This window comes from Nematostella vectensis, chromosome 12 (genome assembly GCF_932526225.1).
Source record: "Nematostella vectensis chromosome 12, jaNemVect1.1, whole genome shotgun sequence".
Classification (NCBI taxonomy): domain Eukaryota; kingdom Metazoa; phylum Cnidaria; class Anthozoa; order Actiniaria; family Edwardsiidae; genus Nematostella; species Nematostella vectensis.
The window spans coordinates 5,654,736-5,677,435 of record NC_064045.1 but is presented as its reverse complement, the minus strand read 5'-3'; the positions used below and the strand labels follow the sequence as shown (position 1 = coordinate 5,677,435).

Genomic DNA, 22,700 nt, shown 5'->3' with positions numbered 1-22,700 from the left:
CCGGCGTAATTTTGAGTTGTTTTTTTTCGCGTAATTCCAGAAGTCCTGCTTTAAGGGTACTTTATTCTGTTTTAACAAAGGCTAGGTTTTGAGCTGTGGTAGTTCCATCTTAGAACTATTAGAACTTCTAAGATTGTTTGTTTATACTATAAAATGTATGTTGTACAGATAACCAGATATTTGTTTGTCTAAGATTATTAATTTATTTTTAATGATCAGCGTGATATCAACACTCTTGTTATACATAGAACCCAATCATTTTTTTACAAGTCATCTCACCAATTTACAATAATCTATGTTGTCCTAAAGAATGGTAGACTGTGCAATAAAGGTAAATGTTATAACCATTTTATCCATTAAAATACTGTTTTAGTTCATAACTATGAGTCAGACTCATAATGTGGTCCTATAAGAAGGCTCCCTATTTCATCCCATGAATTTGTTGCGTAGAGTTTTCCATGTTGCCTAGTGGCACAAGAGGTCATCTCCTCCTGACATCTGTTCCCAACTATCAAACAAGAACTATGAAAGTCTGTGAGTGGCACCAATTTTATCCCAAATGCTGCTGCAACCTTGCGGAGCTCTAGATTATTTCCAATGACAATCCCAATATTGGCTTTGAGAAGTGGCAGCAAATCACCGATGCTGTCCCCTATGAACACTGTCAAGCCATCAATTTCAGCATGCCTTTGCATAAGTTTGATGAATTCATTTTCTTTGTCTTGAGGAGATGATAGCTTCCTACCAACATATCTAGATCCATTGTTATAATATTGAAAATCATTGGCAGACACTTCAACATGTTTCAGACTTATAACATTTTTGATCAAGTCTTCTGACCAGTTGAATGAGATTACATGAAGAGGGAGGTCTAGCTTATTTAAAAGACTTGTACAGCCTGGTCTCAACTCCACAAGCTTTGATACTTGCTTAATCCCTTCCTTAGTAACACCAGCTAGTAATTTACTATCATCAACTCTTTTTGTACATGAGGAATCAAACTCATACACTTCAGAGAGAAATTCCTTTAAACTCTTTATATTCAATCCATGAATTGGATCTGGGGTCTCTTGTAATAATTTTGATATGGTTGCTGTGTGTCCCTCAAAATAAGTCTTTCCTAGTTCCCCCCACTTTTTGTCAAGAGTTTGTGTCACATTCTCTGGCCCATCCCTGTACTGGTCTGTAGCTTTGTAGTAGAGTCCAGTGGTGTCTTTAGTAGTGCATGTTCCATCAAAGTCAAATGCCACAAATTTGAGCTTGATTCCTTGGCATAGTGTGTTATCATGTCCTGAGTGGGATGACGAGGGGCTGTCTAGGGCCATTATGGTAGAACCCATTGTGACTGAGGAAATGAAAAAAAAAACATACATTGGTACAGCAAAAAAGGGATAGTACAGTACAACAACAATAAAGGCAACTACTAGTTCTACAACTATACAACTGTACAACTATAAGTTGATGATCGCCTTTAGACTGATACCACGAGAATGTGATTTAAAATAATATGTAAACAACCTATGCCCTTATAAAGAGTAAAGCGTCTTGGATAATACAGTACAACAATAAAGGCAATCCACTAGCAATTAGATACAAACTATAGGTTGATTCTCACCTTTAGACTTATACCACAAGAATGCAATTGAAACTAACATGGATACACCTATTTCAAATAAGGTTACACCAAGAATCCATGAATCCCCTTGTGCTTCATGGGTAGAGTATAAATGGCTGAATCCTTGTATCTGAAAGCTGTGTGAATGTACATATAAGTATGTAAACAAGAATTCTGCAGCGTTTGCAACCTGGATTTGTATTTCATTTACGCTTATTTGATTATTTACTTGATACCCATGAAGCACTGCGGGTTACGATACACAGATTCTCCGAGTGCAACCATATTTGAAATAGGTGTATGTAAACGACCTGTGCCCTTTTAAAGCGTCTTGGAAAGGCGACAACTAGCTCTTAAATACAGCTGCTATAGCTTGACATCCTTAGACTCACACCAGGAGGACGTGATCGAAATATGCAAACGTCCTGTGGTCCTGTGCCCTTATCGGGGGTCTGGGATAACAGACTCTGTGAGCTTCTAATCTAGGTTAAGTGGTTACGTAACGGCGCGTGAGAAAGGAAAATACGCTTTACTCTTTCAGAAGTCAAGCCGGTAGTTACCAGTCAATATACATCTTAAAAAATCTACCATCGGGTGATTATTGGTGAAGAAAATACATGTCACTGTTATTCAAAACAATTGATTTCTATGTAGACTGACCTGTATGTAGACTGACCAAAAACATAGACAGATTTGGACCGGAAAATCTCAATGGATACTTACCATTAAATATGATAAAGTAGTACAATGGATAGAGTTTCCAGGCGCAGTTATAATTAGGGAAACAGCCATGCATTTGCTTTAGTGGTTAGTAGATAACAGAACGACAACAATGATCCATTAGTTGTGTTTTGTTGGCTAGAGCCAGGATCACTCTACCAATGTTACACAGGCTACCCTATAAGCTACCCCGAAACAAATTATACTTTTATAGGAAGAAAAAAAAACAATCAATTTGCCACACAATTTTTTTGTTCAGAAATATGCTTTTTTTCTTTACACTAAGGATGATACATGTGTTTGTGCATTTTTTTTTTTTTTTTTGCTTTATAATAACGATTTGTTATAGTTTGTGTCTGATATCGCGGGCTCAAAGTTGATGTCACTGTCAAAATGTCCGCCGGAAAACTGATGGAAAAGCTGACTGAAAAGGTCTCTTTTGCCTCCAAGGTATTACTTCCTTTGGCAATCAGAGTACTGCTGTACACGCAGCTATGTATATTCTACGACTGGATTGCGTTTGAGGCTATTTTATAACTGGATACTTGTACTTTTAGCTGCCGATGCTTCTGGGGGCAACCACGGACGACGAGGAACCGACTCCCGGCTATTTACTTCCTGAAATAACAAGTATCCTTACTCTATGATTTGAATTTTTTCTCTCAACTAACACTGAGCACAGATCATATTGATTTTAAGTAATCAAGAATATCTGTTAGATTGGTCTGATCTGACTCCTTCAAATTTGTAAGGTATTGGCAACTATTCTCGTCTACTCCACCTTTGAAATGTACTTAAGTTACTTATTTCCGGCGAAATTTTCAAGTCAAAGAGGAATTTTTGCGTTGTTGAGATTCTTCTACCTTAGAGTAATTGTTATAGACTTCGATTATTCTCAATTTTTTTTACCGAGAAAAATCAAAGTAAATACGAACCCTCGCCGAACCTATTCTTGTCCGCTCGGAACGTTTTCTGTATGAAAAAAGTAGCACGAAGCGCTTTCGACTTGTTCTTCGTAGTTTATGAAATATTTGACATTTTTAGGTGGCCAAGAATAGGTTCTGGACGAGAATAGGTGCCAATGCCTTACTTGACCCGTCTTGATAGTTCCTTATAGATGGCATTTGTGGGTTTAATTTTACAGGAACACAAATGCCTGGCAAGTTCTCTCTCCCCTTATGTCCTACACAACTATCTTTAATCTCAACAGCCTTCAGGCCTGTGTTTGCCTGGGCCTGCCTGCTAGTCAGATTCCTGTTTTACATTTTACTGTCTAATTGTGTATGGTAAAAGGATAGTATCAAAACCTTATGATTCTCGATACCTTCAATGACTAAAAGCCGAATTGTCACCAATTTACTTCCGGGCAATTACATTAAAATCTCCGATGATTTTTAACGAAAAGCGTGAAAAATATTTCAAAATATTGAAAGCAGTGTGTCTATTGGAAGTTACTTAGAGTATGTGATCAATAATTTAGAGCGAATGGTCTGTTAAATATCTTGGATTCTAATAGATTCTTTTGTATTTTAATGGTTGAGTTTTCTGTCCGACCTCCGGAAGTAAACTGGTGACAATGCGGCTTTAAGCTTTGGTTACATACAGGCCTGTGGGCTGGTGGGTGCAGATGAAGCCCAAATGCTACGTTTTTTTTTAGACAAGTATTACAAAGAAAACTAAAAATAAAGTTCTTGATAACTGAAGCCGAGTCAAGCGCAGCTTGAGAATACCCTTTGCAGCTAAGCGGAAATGTGTCTAAGGTACGTAGATACGGTAGATATTTGGACTTTTAATGGGAGTCCAACCACAGCTCAAGTTCAGGCTAAAAGCCAGATAGAATGGAAAATGTCTACTTACATTTCTCTTTGGAGTCCTTAGTCTGGAGGAGTTTTTTCCAATTCTGCCTCAAGGAAAAGTTTTAGTCTAGATTTATAGACTGTCTGATTAGGGAAAGTTCCCTAAGGGGAATAACCCTATTTCCTAGAATTGTCTGTCAAGACGAATTTTGATGCCTTAGGCAAGAAAATGGGCTAATTGATTGAAATCAGGAATGCACTTTGCCCTTGCGGTTTTCTTAGAAAAAAAAGCACATTTTCAGTATCTTGCTCATTAGGCTATTTATACTTCACTATCCACCTCATGGCACAACAGCTTGTCATAAAATGCCTTTACTCAGCAGTTAAAAAAGCATAGGCACTTCCTTTTCTGCCTTAACCCTTTCCCTACTGCAGGGGCCAAAAGCGGCCGATTTGAATAGAGTTCAAAACATTCCTTCACCCACTCCTTAGGGAATAAAAACTATAAAAAAACATGTGGGCTATAAATAGGTTGAAGTCAAAAAGGAAGTAATTAACAAATGGTGAAAAACTGTCTGCACTTGTCAAATAAAATCCATCAGTTTTTGATGGTTTCAGGATCAGTTTCTAAGTACACTAGGAATATTCAAGGAGTTTGGAATATGCTTGCATCAGCACATTTGATATACAAAAAGTAAATGTTCGCTTTTGGGGTAAAACCTCTCTGTATGTGCTGGTTTCTAATTGCACTAAAATTAGAGGCATTGAAGCAGGATGTAAGATAAAGTTTATAAACCAGCATTTTTGATTTACAAAAAAGGTGAAAATAGAGGTTTGATATAAGGGTACCTTATGTCTATGTTAACAAAAGCAAATAAACATAAAAAAAATTCAGCTCTTTCATAAGAGACACCTTTAAAAAAGTGGACAAAGCAAGGTTTTTGTTTGTCAGCTTGAGAACTAGGGAAGTCCAGGTTTTCATATTATCGGCTGTCAGCACCTTTTCTTTTTAAGATAGCAAACATTTCTAGGAACCAAGAAGGTCATGAGGAGTCCCATGACTATCACTTAGTAGTTATTATTTGTCAGCACTTTCACTTTCAATGTTATTTTATACTAACATTTCCCCCAAATTAAATGGAATTGCTCCAGATTATTTTAAAATAAGGTGACTATCAATGTTCCAGGGTTTCATGCATTTGACTGCCAGCACCTTTTCTTTGCATGAAAACAAACATTTCTTGGAATCAAACATTTCTCTTATTCTAAAAGGAGACAATAATTTGTTAATTTGTTGTCAATTTTATGATGATGTTAAAATTTAAAGTTGATCAAATTTTCTTCATTTAACTTCACTGGATATGCGATTAGCAAACACCTTTATTTAAAACTAAAGTGCCTATATTTCACTTCTATGGGTTAAACTGGTTAATACTGAAGTGCCTTTATTTCACTTCTATGGGTTAAACTGGTTAATACTGAAGTGCCTTTATTTCACTTCTATGGGTTAAACTGGTTAATACTGAAGTGCCTTTATTTCACTTCTATGGGTAAAACTGGTTAATACTGAAGTGCCTTTATTTCACTTCTATGGGTTAAACTGGTTAATACTAAAGTGCCTTTTTTTTCACTTCTATGGGTAAAACTGGTTAATACTGAAGTGCCTTTATTTCACTTCCTATGGGTTAAACTGGTTATGTGTTAAGCAAGTGCCTTTATTTAACTTCTATGGGTCAAACTACATAATTTATGTTCAAAGGCACAGTTTTTTTATGGCTGGTACAGGTCAGATGAGGGGTCAATGGGTTAATAAACTTATCTGGCAGCCATGCAAGGTTTTTTTTAAATAACAATGGAACCTTTGGTATGTTACTTTTTGGTATGCCCAAGCTCCAACTCCAGACAATAGTCCTTAACAGTTTGTCATTAGAACTAACATCAGAGTCCATAGCTAGCTGTCAGTCTTTGCTTGCTTTCCTAAATGACAGACTTAAGAAGCATTCCCCTCTCATCAAGTACAAAGTGAGTACTATGCATAAACCAGACATACTGTATTTGCTTGAATAAGCGGCTCCAAAAGACAGGTGCCTCCCCAAATGTAAATGTACAGTAAATGTATGACACTTTACAGTCTCCCATGATTAGGTGATTGCGTTCAAGTAATATTTACTGTAAGTTAGTAGAGTCAAGCGACAAAACTGACATTTCTATCCCACAGCTTTTTATCATTGAAAGCTTCTATGGTTCTGGGAGTTTTGCTCCCTGCACATCTTGGATTGTGAAATTAGCCCCATCCTGAAAAGGCACCTCATCTGGATTGATCATGAAAAATTGCCCTGGCACTTATTCAAGCAATTGCAGTATGTACATGAAAAAGTCTTAAGTCTGGCAATTTATTTTTATTTGCACCAATGATAATTGGTTCATCATTGAAAAAAATGTGTTGTTCGACTTTTAGGTGCTACGTATCATGATGTATGTTTCTGCACATGGAGAGTCGGAGTTCAGAAGTGGTCTCAGGCACAAGTCAAGTCTCATCAGAGATTCTTGTAGTGAGTCCTCTTTTTGGGATTCGGCTTTATACAGTTAACCTGGTCTCTGATTCTGAAAAAAAAAAAAGCAAAGACAAGGTGTACACATCTTAGTTTGAGCACCCACCAGTAGATTCAACAAGTTAAGACTAAACTTTAAGTCTCATTTGTTTCTTGTTCTGTTCTGTTTTGTTTCATTTTTTGATGTTCTTTTTATTTACTGGCTTTGAATATTATGAAGGTCAACTGTCAAGCCTGCCATTGACCCTTTTTTAGTTGATTGACTGTTGGCGGTAGGCAGTACATTGGCACATTTGTCCACTTGACGATTCCTTCATTCTGTCTAGGTTTCACTGGCCCCTTGGATCCCCTTCATGGTGATGCACTCAACAAGAAAGTGAGGACTGTCGCAGCTGAGTTGATTGAGCTGCTATTTAATATAGAGAACCCACAAGCTTCTTCACATTCATTCACACTCACAGGGCCAAGTGGGAGGAAAATGGAGGGGTTTGGCAACACACCTATCCAAGATAACAACAAAGAGACCCTCATGGATAGTATGACAAAGCATTTGCCCTCGCTTGACAGGATTCTAGGGTATACAGCTAGCAAGGAAGGGATGGAATATAGGGATAGCACAACTAGTGGTGGGATAGCAACCTCAAATGTACAGTTTGTCAACTACGGCGACCTCAGCACAGCTACACCAGGTGTGGAGACAGCTTTACTGTTTTTATCCCCCAGTTGTGTGGGCTTCATTAACCTTTTTTTTCTTTTCTCTTCACCAGATGCATGGTCGGCTAATGGCTACAGGTAAAAAGTTAGGAACACCCTAAAAGACTTCTCTGAAACATAAAGTATCATGATACTGAAAAATCGCATGGACTACTTTATTTTACAAAAGACAATTAAGGGTGTTTTTATATCAATATTCACTAACTTCCAGGGAGGAGCTTGTAATAATAATGTGATGTTGGTAGTTGTTAGATCAGTTGTTTGTACACGGTTTCAAAAAGTGACTTTATATATTGCAACTTACAGATTCTTGATAACCCAATTTTCAGATTATAGTATTCCGCCATACCAAAAAGGATGTCTGTCTGTTGTCTATCTAAAACCATATTCCCAAAAGGATGTGGTTGGGTAGAGTTATAATGGGTGTTTTGCAAATCAGGTAATGGTTTCAGCCTATTATTAAAAAGGATTATATTTTTATACTCAAATGTACCTTGTTTCATTGCAGGGCTAGCGGAGGTATCGCAGATGATTCTTTTTATGAAGATAATAACATTGACAATGAGGAATCCTATGACTTTTCTCCTGAAAATAGACTTGTAAATGACATCACTGCCGAGGGTGGGATCAGGGCCATCCCATCAAGAGAGTCGCTGATTACTTTTACCAACAGGTACAAGCAACTGTCGAATGTTTGTGTAATTGAAAAACTGAGAGAGCTAATACCATTTTCTTCATTTACTAGGTGCAAACTTTTAGATGTTGAACGTATTGTCATCTTGCTCAATGGTAAACTGAGCGAACTATCAACTGAAGTGCAAATGGTAAGTAGCTATGACAATTGTAGGGATTTGCCTGTACAGTACGTCATTCGTTATGACAACTGATACACTCTTTGTGTCTGTCTGACCTTCTTATAACTTTTTTGGCAACTTCCAATTCCCTGTACCTGTACCATCTTTGCATATATTTTATCAACAATGTTATTAAAGTCAAATTTTGCAGTAACATTCTTTCATAGTTCATTACACCAACACTTTTAAATCCCTCCGGAGCATAAAGAAAGAAGCCTATGAAAATTCTAACCGGCTTGAATTTATTGCTTTTTGAAACATGCACATTTGCCACTTGTATGCACACCTTGGTCAAGTCGCCTTTTATGTGTAACAGATTGTTCTTTAGGTGCTGCTGCTGTATGGGGTTATTTTTATGGCACTTATACCTTCCCTTCCAACCAAATCCCCACCCTCCATTTTCAACAGTGTGGGGAGATGCAATTTGTTGTTGCATTGTATTAATGATAGAGGACGCCACCCCTAGACCCCCTAAATTCCATTTTCTACCTCTTTTTTGCAACAATGATTTTGCCCTGCAGAAGGAAGTCCAGGATTTTCCTGCTAAAACCATATAAATAGTTATTCTTTTCTGTAGAAATCCCTGTGCGTTTTGGAGCACCTTCTAAAGACAACCCTCCTGAGCATCCCTAATATGATACTCCAGCACTGCCCAGGCTTGCAAGAGCTTGTCTCAAGTGAAACGGGCAATCTCCACACAAAGGCCAAGAAGGTAACAATCTACCATACCTTGACCCCACAATCTACCATACCTTGACCCAACAATCTACCATACCTTAACCCCACAATCTACCGTACCTTGACCCCACAATCTACCGTACCTTGACCCCACAATCTACCATACCTTGACCCAACAATCTACCATACCTTGACCCAACAATCTACCATACCTTGACCCCACAATCTACCATACCTTGACCCAACAATCTACCATACCTTAACCCCACAATCTACCGTACCTTGACCCCACAATCTACCGTACCTTGACCCCACAATCTACCATACCTTGACCCCACAATCTACCATACCTTAACCCCACAATCTACCGTACCTTGACCCCACAATGTACCATACCTTGACCCCACAATGTACCATACCTTGACCCAACAATCTACCATACCTTGACCCCACAATCTACCATACCTTGACCCAACAATCTACCATACCTTGACCCCACAATCTACCATACCTTAACCCCACAATCTACCCTACCTTGACCCAACAATCTACCATACCTTCACCCCACAATCTACCATACCTTGACCCAACAATCTACCATACCTTAACCCCACAATCTACCATACCTTGACCCCACAATCTACCATACCTTGGCCCCACAATCTACCATACCTTAACCCCACAATCTACCATACCTTGACCCAACAATCTACCATACCTTGACCCCACAATCTACCATACCTTGACCCAACAATCTACCATACCTTCACCCCACAATCTACCATACCTTAACCCCACAATCTATCATACCTTAGCCCAACAATCTACCGTACCTTAACCCCACAATCTACCATATCTTAACCCCACAATCCACCATACCTTGGCCCAACAATCTACCATACCTTGACCCAACAATCTACCATACCTTAACCCCACAATCTACCATACCTTGGCCCAACAATCTACCATACCTTGACCCCACAATCTACCATACCTTGACCCCACAATCTACCATACCTTGACCCAACAGTCTACCATACCTTCACCCCACAATCTACCATACCTTAACCCCACAATCTATCATACCTTAGCCCAACAATCTACCGTACCTTAACCCCACAATCTACCGTACCTTAACCCCACAATCTACCATACCTTGGCCCAACAATCTACCATACCTTGACCAAACAATCTACCATACCTTAACCCCACAATCTACCATAACTTGGCCCAAAAATCTACCATACCTTGACCCAACAATCTACCATACCTTAACCCCACAATCTACCGTACCTTGACCCCACAATCTACCGTACCTTGACCCAACAATCTACCATACCTTAACCCCACAATCTACCGTACCTTGACCCCACAATCTACCGTACCTTGACCCAACAATCTACCATACCTTGACCCAACAATCTACCGTACCTTGACCCCACAATCTACCATACCTTCACCCCACAATCTACCGTACCTTAACCCCACAATCTACCATATCTTAACCACACAATCTACCATACCTTGACCCAACAATCTACCATACCTTGACCCCACAATCTACCATACCTTGACCCCACAATCTACCATACCTTAACCCCACAATCTACCATATCTTAACCCCACAATCTACCATACCTTGATCCAACAATCTACCATACCTTCACCCCACAATCTACCATATCTTAACCCCACAATCCACCATTCCTAAACCCCATAATCTACCAAACTTTATCAGTCGCTTTAATTATTTGTGACTAACTTTCAGATCTTATTATTGGCGGAGTCTCAAGTGAAACGAGGCCAAGGAGTTGCCACAAGAGAACTACTATCTGATCACGTGCAAACCACGTGTAACACATCTGCCTCCACCTCCAATCACATGAACCCCCTACTTGGAGAGCAAACAACTAATTGTCGTGCCTCCGAATGTGATCAAATGATCGGCTCATTTGAAAACGAAAGTAAATCGCCTTATCAGGTGAACACCATGTGCTGCACGCAAGCGTTATCTTCTAACGACTTGAACTTGCATGGCGATGAGATGGCATCCATGAAACCTATGCCGTCTACTTATGAACCACCGAGCCCTTTGCCCGATAACGTGATAGCCTCCTCAGGTACGAGACATGTACCGATCACGTGCAGCATGGAGGGAACTACAGACATGTTCCATGGTCTACAGCTGACTCCGAGCTCACAGCCACTGCCGACGCCTGCCGCGTCAACAGAGTCACACCTTACAGCTTTTGCAGACATAGACTTTGCACCTGCTGTGATCCAAGGAACGGTATCTAAGCAACAGACAGTCGACAAAAAGGAAAAATCTGAGATTGAAATGGACTTCTTTGATCCCCTAAAACATGCGTGCTCTTTTAGTGGACTCCCTCCGGCAATAACCATACAAAACCACCTTTCTGACATGCCCCCTAGTACTCAGATGGCCTCAACGAATCTAGAACCGTGTTCCCAAGCCAATGTACCCAGTCAAGCATTTGCTTCAGACTTTAACTTAGCAAGACCTTATCGAGCCGGTCCTCCATCAATCGGCCAGAATTGTCAATTTGCACCGACCGGCCTTACAAGGTCGCAACCGAATACCATTCCAGGATCGACTAGCTTGGCAGGTCAAACAGATTTGAGTAGTTTTCGCGCTGTGGGAGCTATGCCTTTGCGCATGCCTGTGGGGCAGACCCCGCTGACCCAAAGTACTCTGCCATTGAGGCTCGCAGGAGGAGTTCAGCAGACTGAGTTTGATTTCATCAGCAAGCCAAAACGGCAAGAGGCTTTTAGCTTTGTGCAGGATGAAATACGTGCAAGGAAAAAATGACATCCATGAAAGGAGTATTGAAAATTTACATTTTTTTATCATATTTTAAAGAATAAAGTACAGTTATCACACCCGTCTCGTTCACTTGATTCTCCAGGTGTTGTAATTGTTTTGCTTCAAACATTAAGGGGGAAAGGGAGCAGAGAAGCTTTTTTTGCTCGCCACAGGGATCCCGACACCCCCAAAACAGGAATTACCGACTGCTAGCCACCTGAAGTAAGTTTAATGCAGGTTCTAAATTGTATTGTTTGAATGTTATAACAGCACGTCAAAAGCACTTGTTAAAAGCTTATTTCACCAATTCACTTCCCACCCTCTTTTTTAAGATAAAGTCAAAATTCGAGAATTAATTACCGATTTAATATCAAACCCTGAAGATTTCTGACAAGAAAAGACGATTATCTGACCAAGAAACATCCTGAAACGTGGGTCATTATTATTCAAGAATTTCCACCTTCCCGTCACATTAATTATTTATATAAACTAGTTTATACCCAGGCAGCATACGGGCGACATAAAGCAGAGGCCACGTTTAATCAAAACTTATTGCAGAAAAATGACAAAGAATGAACTACAGGGGAGGAATGTAATTTTCGGTAATGCATTCAATTTGAAAACTTCATCGTATTTAAAAAGTACAATTGAAGGAAAATGAAAGTCGAAACTGGAGTTAGAAAGGCCGGCTTGTACTGAACCGGGCATTGGATAGGTGACAAGACTGTCAAAGGCAAATACTGGCAACCGATGTTAGCTGAGCGCTCTTAGCTGTTAGCAGGTTATGACACCTGGTTTCCTCGACAGGAATTGACAAGTTTATAAGAGAGGAAAAAGCCTTTTAATCCTTTAATCTTCCTGGCCCGGGGGGGGTCTTCAAGGTAAAAGTGATAGGGATGCTCGTCGGAAAGTTCGAAAAATACCTCTAAAAATACCTGCACGACCAAAAATTGCTACCCTAAACAATACCTTAGGAGCCTTAAAATATTTTTTTTGCTCGGATACCCCCAAAGAATACCTTAGGCCCGATTTTGACCCCTAAAACATACGAAGAGCATCCCTATCAAGTCGATATGGGAAGAACCCCCCCCCCCCCCCCTGGGCTTCCGGGATTGACATGTGATTCCATAGGCTTCGATAAATCATAAGCGTATTGAACTATCATTAGTTCAAAAAAGATGTTGACAAGCTTGGAAGCAACTGCGCTGGCTGTGGTGTTTGGTGTGCTAGTGTTTGTCGATCTTGTTGGAAACTCGCTGGTCTGCTATGTGATTCTTAAAAACCATCACATGCGAACTCCCATGAACTATCTTCTTGCTAATCTAGCAGTTGCAGATATTCTGGTGGCAGTCTTTCTCACTCCTCAGTACATCTTTCGCCGGTTGTTTTCTCATCCTGCCGGAGTGGCTGGGGACTTCGTCTGCAAGTTTTTCACGGGAGGATTTCTCACTTGGCTCGGTGGAGCGGCTTCAGCTTTTACTTTGGTGGCAATAAGCTTTGAAAGGTATTTATTTATATTATTATTTTCTTCTAAGAGGGGGGCGTAAGGGTTTGCGGTAATGCGGTTTTGCTTAAATCTGGCGCGGTTTTTTGTATTTTATTCCGCGGTATTGTGGGTTCTCTAGACCTAGCGGTTTACGGTTATTGACTTATTTTGACGGTTTTGCGGATAAAGCAGTGATTGGCTTGCTTTACTCGTCTTACATGGAAAATTCAAGCATTTCTTCAATTTAGAGAAAGAAAATACGAGCAAGACTATCCAAGTTTTGCGAGAACTTCGAACATTTGTGGGCAGCATTCGATCAACGGCCTATAATGCGAGCCGTTTAAAATTAAGGGGATCATTAAGCCTAGTCCAAGGCGTTATTATTGGGTTTATTGTGGTTGGGTTTCCTGTAGATTGGAAGAGTTGTGACGTCACAGGAAACCACTCGTCCCAGCCCTCAGGCTACCTCACGGTTCATCTGCCAGCACAAGAAACTCGATAAGAACACCTGGGACTAGGCTGGGGATCATTTACTACTGAGAGAAGGGGGAGGGGGGGGGAGGGGGTTCTGAAGAAATACGCAACTTATCTGAAATATATACTTCAATAGAAGAAAATGCAGGGAAAGATACATAAAAGAAAATTGACCACTATATGACCAAATGCAGCTCATTTAATTCTGGCTACCAGGCCTGCGGGATGACTATTGTTTCTGATTTTTTTTCCCCCATGGACAACAAAAGTATTAGTGAACCTGGCCATGTAGAACATATTTTCTTTTAATTATCCATATCCCCAATTCCTCTGTCAAAGATGTTGTTTTCTTTCCGTCCTCCCAAATCATGACCCGAGGTTTTCTTGTGCTTGCAGGCACTACGTCGTCCATCACAACCGCCACATAACGTCTCGCAAGCTCAAAGCAGTCATCGCCGCCAGCTGGGTGTATGCCTTAGTGGTCGAGCTCCCGCCTGTGATAGCCTACCAATACAACAGCATCGGCGACTTCTGTGTAGAGGCCTGGCCCTCTTCTACCTACCCCAAGGTGTACACAGTCATCACTTTCCTTCTCGATTTCGGCATCCCAACAGCCCTGATGACGTACTTCCACGCACGCGCAGTACAGACCCTCCGACAGCAGACAAAACACGTGACTAACCACAACTCTCAACAGTTTGCTGCACTCAACGCCAAAAAGCGTGTCACTATCATGGTTGTCATAGTGACTGCAATTTACAGTGCGTGTTGGCTTCCGGATGTGACGTCATACCTTTTAGCGTACTACCATCCCGAGTTCCGGTATGGCTCGGTTTTGTACCACACCGCGGTGGTGTTTGTTTGCGTCAGCTCTTGTGTCAACCCGTTTGTGTACAGTTGGCAGAGTGGATCTTTCAGAAGGCATCTCAAGAAGGCGATTGGTTGGAAGCAGGGGAGTAATCAGATTACGACCACGACCCTACAAGAAGTTTGCAACCAAAGTCGATCATCTGCTCAAGGAAAATCCTTAGGTCCAGCCAATAACGAGTCCGTTTGATAGAATGTGGCGTCAATCCCAGGTTTCTGTCTGTCATTTCTTCTTGAGGTCATATTAACATCGCCTCTTTAAATTCATAGTAAAGTATAATAACAGTAGCATTATACATGTAATAGTCCCATTTACCGTTAAAAGCATTTAGAGAACTAAGATCGCATCACTATGTTAAGAGAATGATGTTTTTCAGTATAAACATAAGTCATTTTGTTGTTATTCCATATCTTCGAGTAGATTCATCGATTTATCACATAAATACATATGCGATTCAAACACATAAATACATAAGCGATTCAAACACTGTCTGCATTATTAAAAATTAATTTTCGAGTTTAAACTATGGCATTGTAGCTTGCGGCCTACATTTGAGCTATTCACTCATCGCCATTTCCCTCACGGCTCCGGTAGTCCATCCCCCCACCCCCACCCCCTAGACGTTTTCCAGACGTACAGATCAAAATCACTCTTTCGATCTCGAATGAAAATCCATTTGCTGCTCGTTAGATGACATCATTTACACACCCAAGAACCTCGAATTTTCCTTATTTATTCATAACGCAGATATCTTCGATTCTTGACCAGCCGTAGCAGTTTTCCCTTGCCAATACCAAAGTATTCCTGGAAATCCTATAGTTCTGCGAACACGCATCTAACCAGGCGCTCTTTGCAATACTCTGTTATGGTGATGCCAAATCGTAATAAACACGATAATTCCAAGAAGTTTACGTGGAAATTTTCGACGTAAACAGTTCAAGGGCAACACGAAAAAATGATTGAAGCGGACTTCTAAATATGGTATGTAATGTCTTAATAAGGAATTGACCGAGCGAGCTAGAAAAACGACAGTGATTTGATATATGGAATCTTCTCATTTACAACCTTACAAAACCAGTGCGAATCATTGATTATGCTAGTCAAACTGGCATTTAATGCTACTAGAAACTCTCGCATAAAGCCAAAAAAATGCCTGATTTCTTTAGAAAGTGTCATTTGATTTCTAAAGAATGCTTTGTATTATTTCCAACAAAACATACATGGGGTGGGTGGGGGGGGGGGGGGGGGGGGTGAAGGGGGAATTGGGAATTTTGCTTTGAAACATTTCTTCTAAAATTTCCGTCCAAAGACGGGCCCAGTGAGAGGGGCACCGGCCCCCCTAGATCCGCTTATGGAACTGGTCTATCTTGCAAGTTTGTGGCCGACGCCGCTTGGCTGAGCAAGAGAAGCAGCTACCCGCTGACCACCCATACCTTTTTCCCCACAAGTTGCACAACAAATACTCAGAAATTACAGTCGAGACAGGCAGAAAACAATCAAACTAAGTAATAAACATTGTGAAACTTTAGGATTATGTTTCCTTCTCTTGACTGAAATACTTGAAATCTGGATCACAGTCATGAAAAATGACAGAAAATGCTAGCAATTCTTTTTCAAAATTCTCGTTTTTACAAGAAAATGCCGAAAAAAAAAATGCTAGCATAATCGAGGAAGGCCTATAATCCAGTGGGTAGATAGAGCCTTAACAGGATTATCAGGGATGACATTCCCATTAGAAAGTCATTGAAGAAGTTCATGTTTGTGTGAGCTGGTTGCGTTGCTATCGCTATCGCTTGGCTCTGATGGCTTTTCCAGATAATTGTGGGGCTTTTGTTTTGGAGCCATTAGAAAATAGTAGTTAGTTCGGAAAGAAAAAAAATAAGTTGCTTATGCATTTTTTTCCCTTACATCGCAGCCAGGGGCGAATCTAGCTTTCTGCCAGGGGGAGGGGGGTGTGACAAAAAAAATCGTCATTATTTTGGAATGAACAGACACAAGGCAGCCCAAGCCCCCCCCCCCCCCCCCCCCTCCCGTAGATCCGCAACTGGTATCGAACCTTCTAGTTTGTCTAAAAAGTTTGGATTGATGTTCTTCCACCATAACTTTCATAACTTTCCTTCTGTTATACCTTTGAAATTACTGTAACGTTATTCTGCACCCAAGGGCTTTACTCGTAACTAATTACTGCAGCACAATCAATATTTCCCTTATAAGGCTTAAATTTTTTTAATGTCCCACTACAGGGGGGGAGAGGAACAAGAAAGTAGAAAAATCGGCCTCCGAGCGTTGGATAAATTGCATCCTAGAAACTCACCCGGGAATATTCTACTGTTGTGGTTCGACTCAGTATTTCTTTCGGCGCGAAAGACATTTGGTGACCAGCTATCGGCGCCTAGCCCTAAGATAATAATGAGCTCTGAGCCGCACCGCTGTACACAGGGGATTACAGGCAGCGGCGAAAAATGGCGGGACATTTGGCGCATGCGTCCTATTTTTGCCGATTGACGGCGGTCCGCCCGCGTCATACTTAGAAGGCACATTCCGCAGTCCGTTAAATACCGCTGTCAGACTTGCCTCAAAACTGAACAACTCCGCATCATTTACGTACTGCAGGGCCAACACACAGGTACGACACTCAAGTGTTATTCAAAGGGCCGTTTTTCTTACAGTAAGAGGACAAATCCTTCTGACACTTAACCCAGGCAGACCATATCGTAAAATATGCAAAATAAGTTTTAGAAATTATTTCAAAACAATATTCAAAGGCCAATAGGCACCTTTGTGACAATTTCGACGCACCCGTCCCTACCCAGGGATTTTTTTCGACACGTGGCCATCCCATAATAAGCGACGCCGGCGTCCTCGTTATTCCACACGCGGTTCATCTCAACAAACTCAAAATGGCGGACGATCAGTTGGACATGAGCTTAGATGACATTATAAAGCAGAACAAGAAGTCTTCACGTGGAGGAAGAGGTCGTGGGGGATCCAGAGGCCCTGGAAGACGAGGCGGTGGACCAGTAGGCCGCGGTAGAACGCGGGGAAATCGCTCAACGCCATATTCCCGAGTGAGTAGCTGGTCGAATTCTCCTGGACTCTTCGGTTCCTCTCGCTTGAATTCTAACTTGCTGTCTTTATTTTTAGCCTCGTGAGCTTCCGGATAGATGGCAGCATGATAAGTTCGATGGCAGAGGTAGCGGTGGTCGTAGTTTTTCTGGTGGCTCAGGCGGTGCGGGTGGGATCTCAACTGGAAGCAAGTTGAGCATTTCAAATCTTGACTTTGGCGTCTCCGACTCAGACATTTCGGTGAGTGAAAGTGTAATAAATTGTGAAAGACATTGAATGGTCTTAGCTTTAGAGTACAGAATAAGAGATATATCTGTATTTTATGAGTAACCCACTTATTATTTTTCATGTGGACCGTATAAAAATTCTCTTGAAAGTTAGCTCTCGGCTAAAGTTAGCTCCAAAGTAAGGCCGCATAGTTTCACAAACTTTAGAGTTTTGCCTCGTACCAGTAAACATACTGTTTCTTTTTTGTGTGAAAGTGATCCTCTTTAGTCCCCTATTTTTTAAAGCAAGTTCCTCAGACAGAGAAAGTTCATAGATTTACCCAATTAAAGTTCAAATGTCATAAACTTCCCTTGCTTTTTTCTTTCCTATGTTAGCAGGGGGGGGGGGGGGGGCATAGAGGCAGGCATTTCCACAAACATGCACTAGTTAAAAACCATTCATAACTGAAGTCGCAAAAAACAAGTGTCTGAACTGTGCCCTTGATCCTGTCTTAGGAGTTGTTTAGTGAGTTTGGGCAAGTCAAGCGATCGTGTGTACATTATGATGCCTCTGGACGGTCACATGGCACAGCAGAGGTTGTGTTTGTCAGACGAGAAGATGCTCAACAGGCCCTGAAGCAATACAATGGAGTCCCACTTGATGGTGAGAACTACTGGGAATACCTTATTCTGTAACAATACAGTTTTAGAATACCATTTTTTTCATTTTTACTTAATCATGTTCTTTTGGTCTATCATTTGTGTAAGGGTAGCTTAAAGCCGCATTGTCACCAGTTTACTTCCGGGGGTCGGACGGAAACCTCAACCGTTAAAAGACAAAAGAATCTATTAAAATCAGAGATATTAAATAGGCCATTCGCTCTAAATTATCAATCACATCCTCAAAGAAACTTCCAATAAACACACTGCTTTCAATATTTTGAAATATTTTGCGCTTTTTCTGTTAAAAATCATTGGTGATTGTTACGTAATTGAACGGAATTAAACTGGTGACAATGCAGCTTTAATTTTACATGAATCTGGAGCCTCCTGAATACTGACCGTCCTGGATATAATTTTGCCTTGATGGTAATCGAAGGAGGTACAGCAGTTGGTCACAGTTGATGAAATCTAGTTAGCTAATATTGTCTGCTAACTATAAACCTGTCTCCAAACAATTTGTTGTACCATTATATAAACAAAGGTTGAAAATGTGTTTGTGATGAATAATAATAGAGGTGTAGAAGGCAAACATTTTTTTGTTCTAATTTTCCCTTGTGCATAATGATGAATTAGTAAAACTCAAAGGATTCTTTTGTCTTTGAAATTTTTCCACATCACTTATACAGGAGGGGAGATTAGAACCATCCATTGTTCTTCAGAGAATTTCACTATTTAACTTTCCTGAAGACAAAAGAATCCATGGGGATCATAGTATTAAAAGTTAATACAGGGGGACCTGGATTTTGCGATACTGGATTTTACAAAAACCTCGATTTTACAAAAGCGTTCCTTTCTCCTGGCTGAAATACAGTGAAATGTATAAGAAATTACCTTGATCTAACGATATTGGATACAACGATATTCTTGATTTATGATACAAATATCTGTTATCCCAACTAAATTTTGACCTCGATGCAACAATATTACTGATTCTGTTTATCAACAAAGAGAGAAAAACTCAAGACACCACACAAGATCATTACAGTTAATCGATTTTTTGATTTGAGAGAGCTTGTCTAATACAAATTACAACCTTACAGAGAGTAACTGCACAGTAGTAACTGCACAGTCTTACACAGAGTACAGTTGCAATATAATTATTTTGTGAAAGTTGATAATTACCCAATCTCGCTACAACGATATTTTTAACAGATTCTCCTTTATATCTTTAAATCAAGGACCTATTTGCAAGGATGCCCCGATTTGACGATACATTTTCTTTTCACCGAGGCATATCGTAAAACCCAGGTTCCACTGTAATAGATATGTAAGAATGACTTGGTTGTGTTGTATTATATAATGTTATGTAATGTTTATGTTTTCATTTATTAAGGTCGACCAATGAAAATAGAGCTAGTAGCAGGCTTTTCAGACAGTAGACCGAGCCGGGGCAGAGGAGGTGGCGCAGGGGGGTAAGTGAAGCCTCTTTGCATTTGTTTGTCTGTTAACTTAGCTGTGATGTCATCTTTGCTGTAAACACGATCATATACACCAAGAAGTGTAGAAGTCCACTTGTAAGGCCTAACATAATGGGCTAGATTACCCTCATTGTTCTATTGTATTCGTGTTCTTCCTCTGTGTTGCATCAATCCAAACCAATCCACTGTGGTGAAATCTTCCGATAGCTTCTACATGGCCCTATACATCTATTTCAAATAAGGTTGTACTTGGAGAATCTGCGTATTGTAACCTGCAGTGCTTCATGAATAACAAACAAATAGGCAAATAGAAGTAAATAAATCCATGTTTCAAAAGCTGCAGAATTATTGTTTATGTTCTTATAAACATTCACATGGCTTTCAGATACAAGGATTCAGCCGTTTATATGCTACCCATGAGCCACCACGGGTTACGACACAGATTCTGGAGTGCAACCTTTTTTGAAATAGGTGTATAGGTTTGGCTGATTTACATAATAATTGCTAATAGCAAGCTTATCCAGCAATTGTTGGTCAAGAGTATGTGCTGACAAAAACATGAAGAACTGTGTATAATCTAAGTCAATAGCCCATTCATGCTTTAGCCTCATTGGCTGTTGCCTCAGTGAATCAATTTCAAATAGTCCTGCATTTGCTATTTTCTATCACCAGTCAAACTACATTATAAACGGTATAACAATTGATTTCCAGGTATAGACGTACCAGTGGTGGTGGAAGCTTTGGAGGTGGTGGAAACAGAAGCGGGTTCAGTCCGAGAGGCGGTGGGCGTGGTAGAGGTCGTGGTCGTGGTGGCAGGGGGCAACCAAAGTCTAACAAGACTGCTGAAGAGCTGGATGCAGAGCTTGATGCTTATCATGATGAGGTGAGGCATCAGAATTCTAAGCACACTTTATTGGAGTCAGTGCTTGCAGGAACTGCTGAAACTCTATTAGCACAAAGGAAATAGACTGTTTAGACTGACAGATCATGCAGCTTGTGTAGAATAAACTGTATGCAACGAGGAGTTTCTGTTAGTTTGTAGCACTTGGTCGATGTGGTTTTAGTAAACCTATGTAGATTGGTAATAAGCGCTAAACAAAGGATGGTTTCACAGAGGTTTCAAGGTTACATCCTCTCATGGCTATGACAAAGATTTAACCAGCTAGTTAGTAATGCCATTCACAAATGCAAACGTTGTATTTTCCATGAGCCATATTCAATGCAAATGCATGCAAATAAAGATAAAACAACACCTTGTTCATTGGCATTCATTCGCATTGAATACGGCTCATGGATAATACAACGTTTGAACTTAGCCTAAGAAGTTGACAGACTTTTCACCTCGGCAATATTTGAGTAGTGGTTTGAGTGATGCTAGTTTATAAAAAAGTTAGATACAGTAGGCCAAAAGGGCTGTTCATTGACCCTTGTTTGAGTTTTTTTACTTTACTAAGAGCCCTTGTGAGGATTTTTTGGAGGTGCTGATTGTCTATTTGCATTCTAGGGTGATGTTGATATGGAGTAAGCCACCCAAGCCGACATGAACCACAAAGCTCATCAACTGATCGTCATTGCCTACAAAATGTGCCAGGCAGGCCCTATACTATAACTGAATTTTTTTTTTAATTCGAAAGGGCATCAGGTGTTTGATAACTTGTAGGAACTATTGCAACTGCTCTTCATATATGCTGTTAATAGGGGGCAATATATTTTCAAGCCCGTGAAGTAGTAACACACCATTTCCTACATAATCAACCTTTTTCCTATTCATAAACCAGCTGAGACAGATTCTTTGTGTAATTTTAATATTTTACATGGAATGCATTCTATTTTTTTTTTAGTTTCTTGTATATTGTATAGAAATAAGAGTCAAAGCCCTGTGTCGATGTATCTCAATACATGGACTCATGGTATTTGCTCTAAAGTTATTAAGCTGTTCTTGCCTGACACCATGTGTACAAAGAACTGAATGTTAGTGAATAAAGTTTGCTATTCCGTCTCACTCTTTCAGTAGTTTCTGGCCCTAGTTAAATTGAACGTATAGATATTGACTAAAGTGCTCTGGAATTGCTTATCATCCCATGTGGTCTGCAAAGATTACAATATTAGAGTGGTTTTCACAATCCTGTGTTATAAAATTGTAATTGTTTAAGTGTAATAGTCAAGCCAGAACAAAAGAGAATAAAGACATCACAGTGTATTAGTACTAAATAAACTAAATGAGTGATTTTCATTAACCTGTGAACTACACTTTGGCATATTACACTTTATTGTGATCTGATTCTATTGTTCTCTTTTGTGTTTTACTGACTTAACCTTTGAATATAACACTTTGTTTCACAGGTTAGAGTTAAGTCTGTGAAACACTAATGGTTGTTGTGTAACAGTGCGTGATATACAAAACTGACTATTTTACTAGTTTACTAAACATGTAGTATGCCACTAACTGTTTCGACAATTAATTGAAACCACTAATAAAAACCAATCTATTATTCAGGAGTTTTTGGAATGTTGCAACAAGCAATACTCTACCATGTACTTGTTATTTACATAAGGCTTTAACTGTTCTTTGTGCACGAGACACAACTATTTAAAAAAAGGTAGCACTTGGAGAATCCATGTGTCCTAGGTGGCGCTGCTTTTTTTTTATCAAATAAATAAGCTTGAATAAATCAAACCCAGGTTAAGAAATTTGTTGCAATTTTT

At 40.0% G+C, this 22,700-nt stretch overlaps 4 protein-coding genes across 10 annotated transcripts; 3 read left to right on the top strand and 1 right to left on the bottom strand.

Annotated features, from left to right (window-relative positions):
- Positions 1–179: 179 nt before the first annotated feature.
- On the bottom strand, positions 180–4,339 carry LOC5502150 (bifunctional TH2 protein, mitochondrial). Of its 4 annotated transcripts, none has more exons than XM_048719910.1 (3): positions 4,193–4,221; positions 1,616–1,752; positions 180–1,345 (listed from the first exon to the last, which is right to left on the bottom strand). In XM_048719910.1, exons 2-3 carry the CDS (start codon positions 1,653–1,655, stop codon positions 381–383), a joined length of 1,005 nt encoding a protein of 334 aa, XP_048575867.1. In that variant the 5' UTR covers positions 1,656–1,752; positions 4,193–4,221; the 3' UTR covers positions 180–380. The 4 variants fall into 4 exon arrangements, with proteins under 4 accessions (XP_048575867.1, XP_048575866.1, XP_032226334.1 ...); XM_048719909.1 differs by lacking the exon at positions 4,193–4,221 and adding an exon at positions 2,339–2,531; XM_032370443.2 differs by lacking the exon at positions 1,616–1,752 and having other exon boundaries at positions 4,193–4,339.
- LOC5502161 (AP-4 complex accessory subunit Tepsin) lies at positions 2,678–11,830 on the top strand. Of its 2 annotated transcripts, none has more exons than XM_048719908.1 (10): positions 2,678–2,785; positions 2,893–2,965; positions 6,062–6,153; positions 6,590–6,683; positions 7,010–7,372; positions 7,451–7,475; positions 7,906–8,070; positions 8,143–8,221; positions 8,829–8,963; positions 10,698–11,830. In XM_048719908.1, exons 1-10 carry the CDS (start codon positions 2,729–2,731, stop codon positions 11,757–11,759), a joined length of 2,145 nt encoding a protein of 714 aa, XP_048575865.1. In that variant the 5' UTR covers positions 2,678–2,728; the 3' UTR covers positions 11,760–11,830. The 2 variants fall into 2 exon arrangements, with proteins under 2 accessions (XP_048575865.1, XP_032226332.1); XM_032370441.2 differs by lacking the exon at positions 2,678–2,785 and adding an exon at positions 6,350–6,491 and having other exon boundaries at positions 2,948–2,965.
- A 132-nt stretch (positions 11,831–11,962) lies between these two features.
- Positions 11,963–15,104, top strand: LOC5505608 (G-protein coupled receptor 54). Of its 2 annotated transcripts, XM_048719911.1 has the most exons (3): positions 11,963–12,355; positions 13,080–13,257; positions 14,110–15,104. In XM_048719911.1, exons 1-3 carry the CDS (start codon positions 12,316–12,318, stop codon positions 14,768–14,770), a joined length of 879 nt encoding a protein of 292 aa, XP_048575868.1. In that variant the 5' UTR covers positions 11,963–12,315; the 3' UTR covers positions 14,771–15,104. The 2 variants fall into 2 exon arrangements, with proteins under 2 accessions (XP_048575868.1, XP_001626388.1); XM_001626338.3 differs by having other exon boundaries at positions 11,963–13,257.
- Positions 15,105–17,091: 1,987 nt separating this feature from the next.
- LOC5505607 (aly/REF export factor 2) lies at positions 17,092–21,993 on the top strand. Of its 2 annotated transcripts, XM_032373936.2 has the most exons (7): positions 17,092–17,649; positions 17,726–17,887; positions 18,370–18,517; positions 19,910–19,988; positions 20,380–20,465; positions 20,706–20,877; positions 21,499–21,993. In XM_032373936.2, the coding sequence occupies exons 1-7, from the start codon at positions 17,482–17,484 to the stop codon at positions 21,536–21,538; spliced, it is 855 nt and encodes a 284-aa protein (XP_032229827.2). In that variant the 5' UTR covers positions 17,092–17,481; the 3' UTR covers positions 21,539–21,993. The 2 variants fall into 2 exon arrangements, with proteins under 2 accessions (XP_032229827.2, XP_001626387.3); XM_001626337.3 differs by lacking the exon at positions 20,380–20,465.
- Positions 21,994–22,700: the final 707 nt, after the last annotated feature.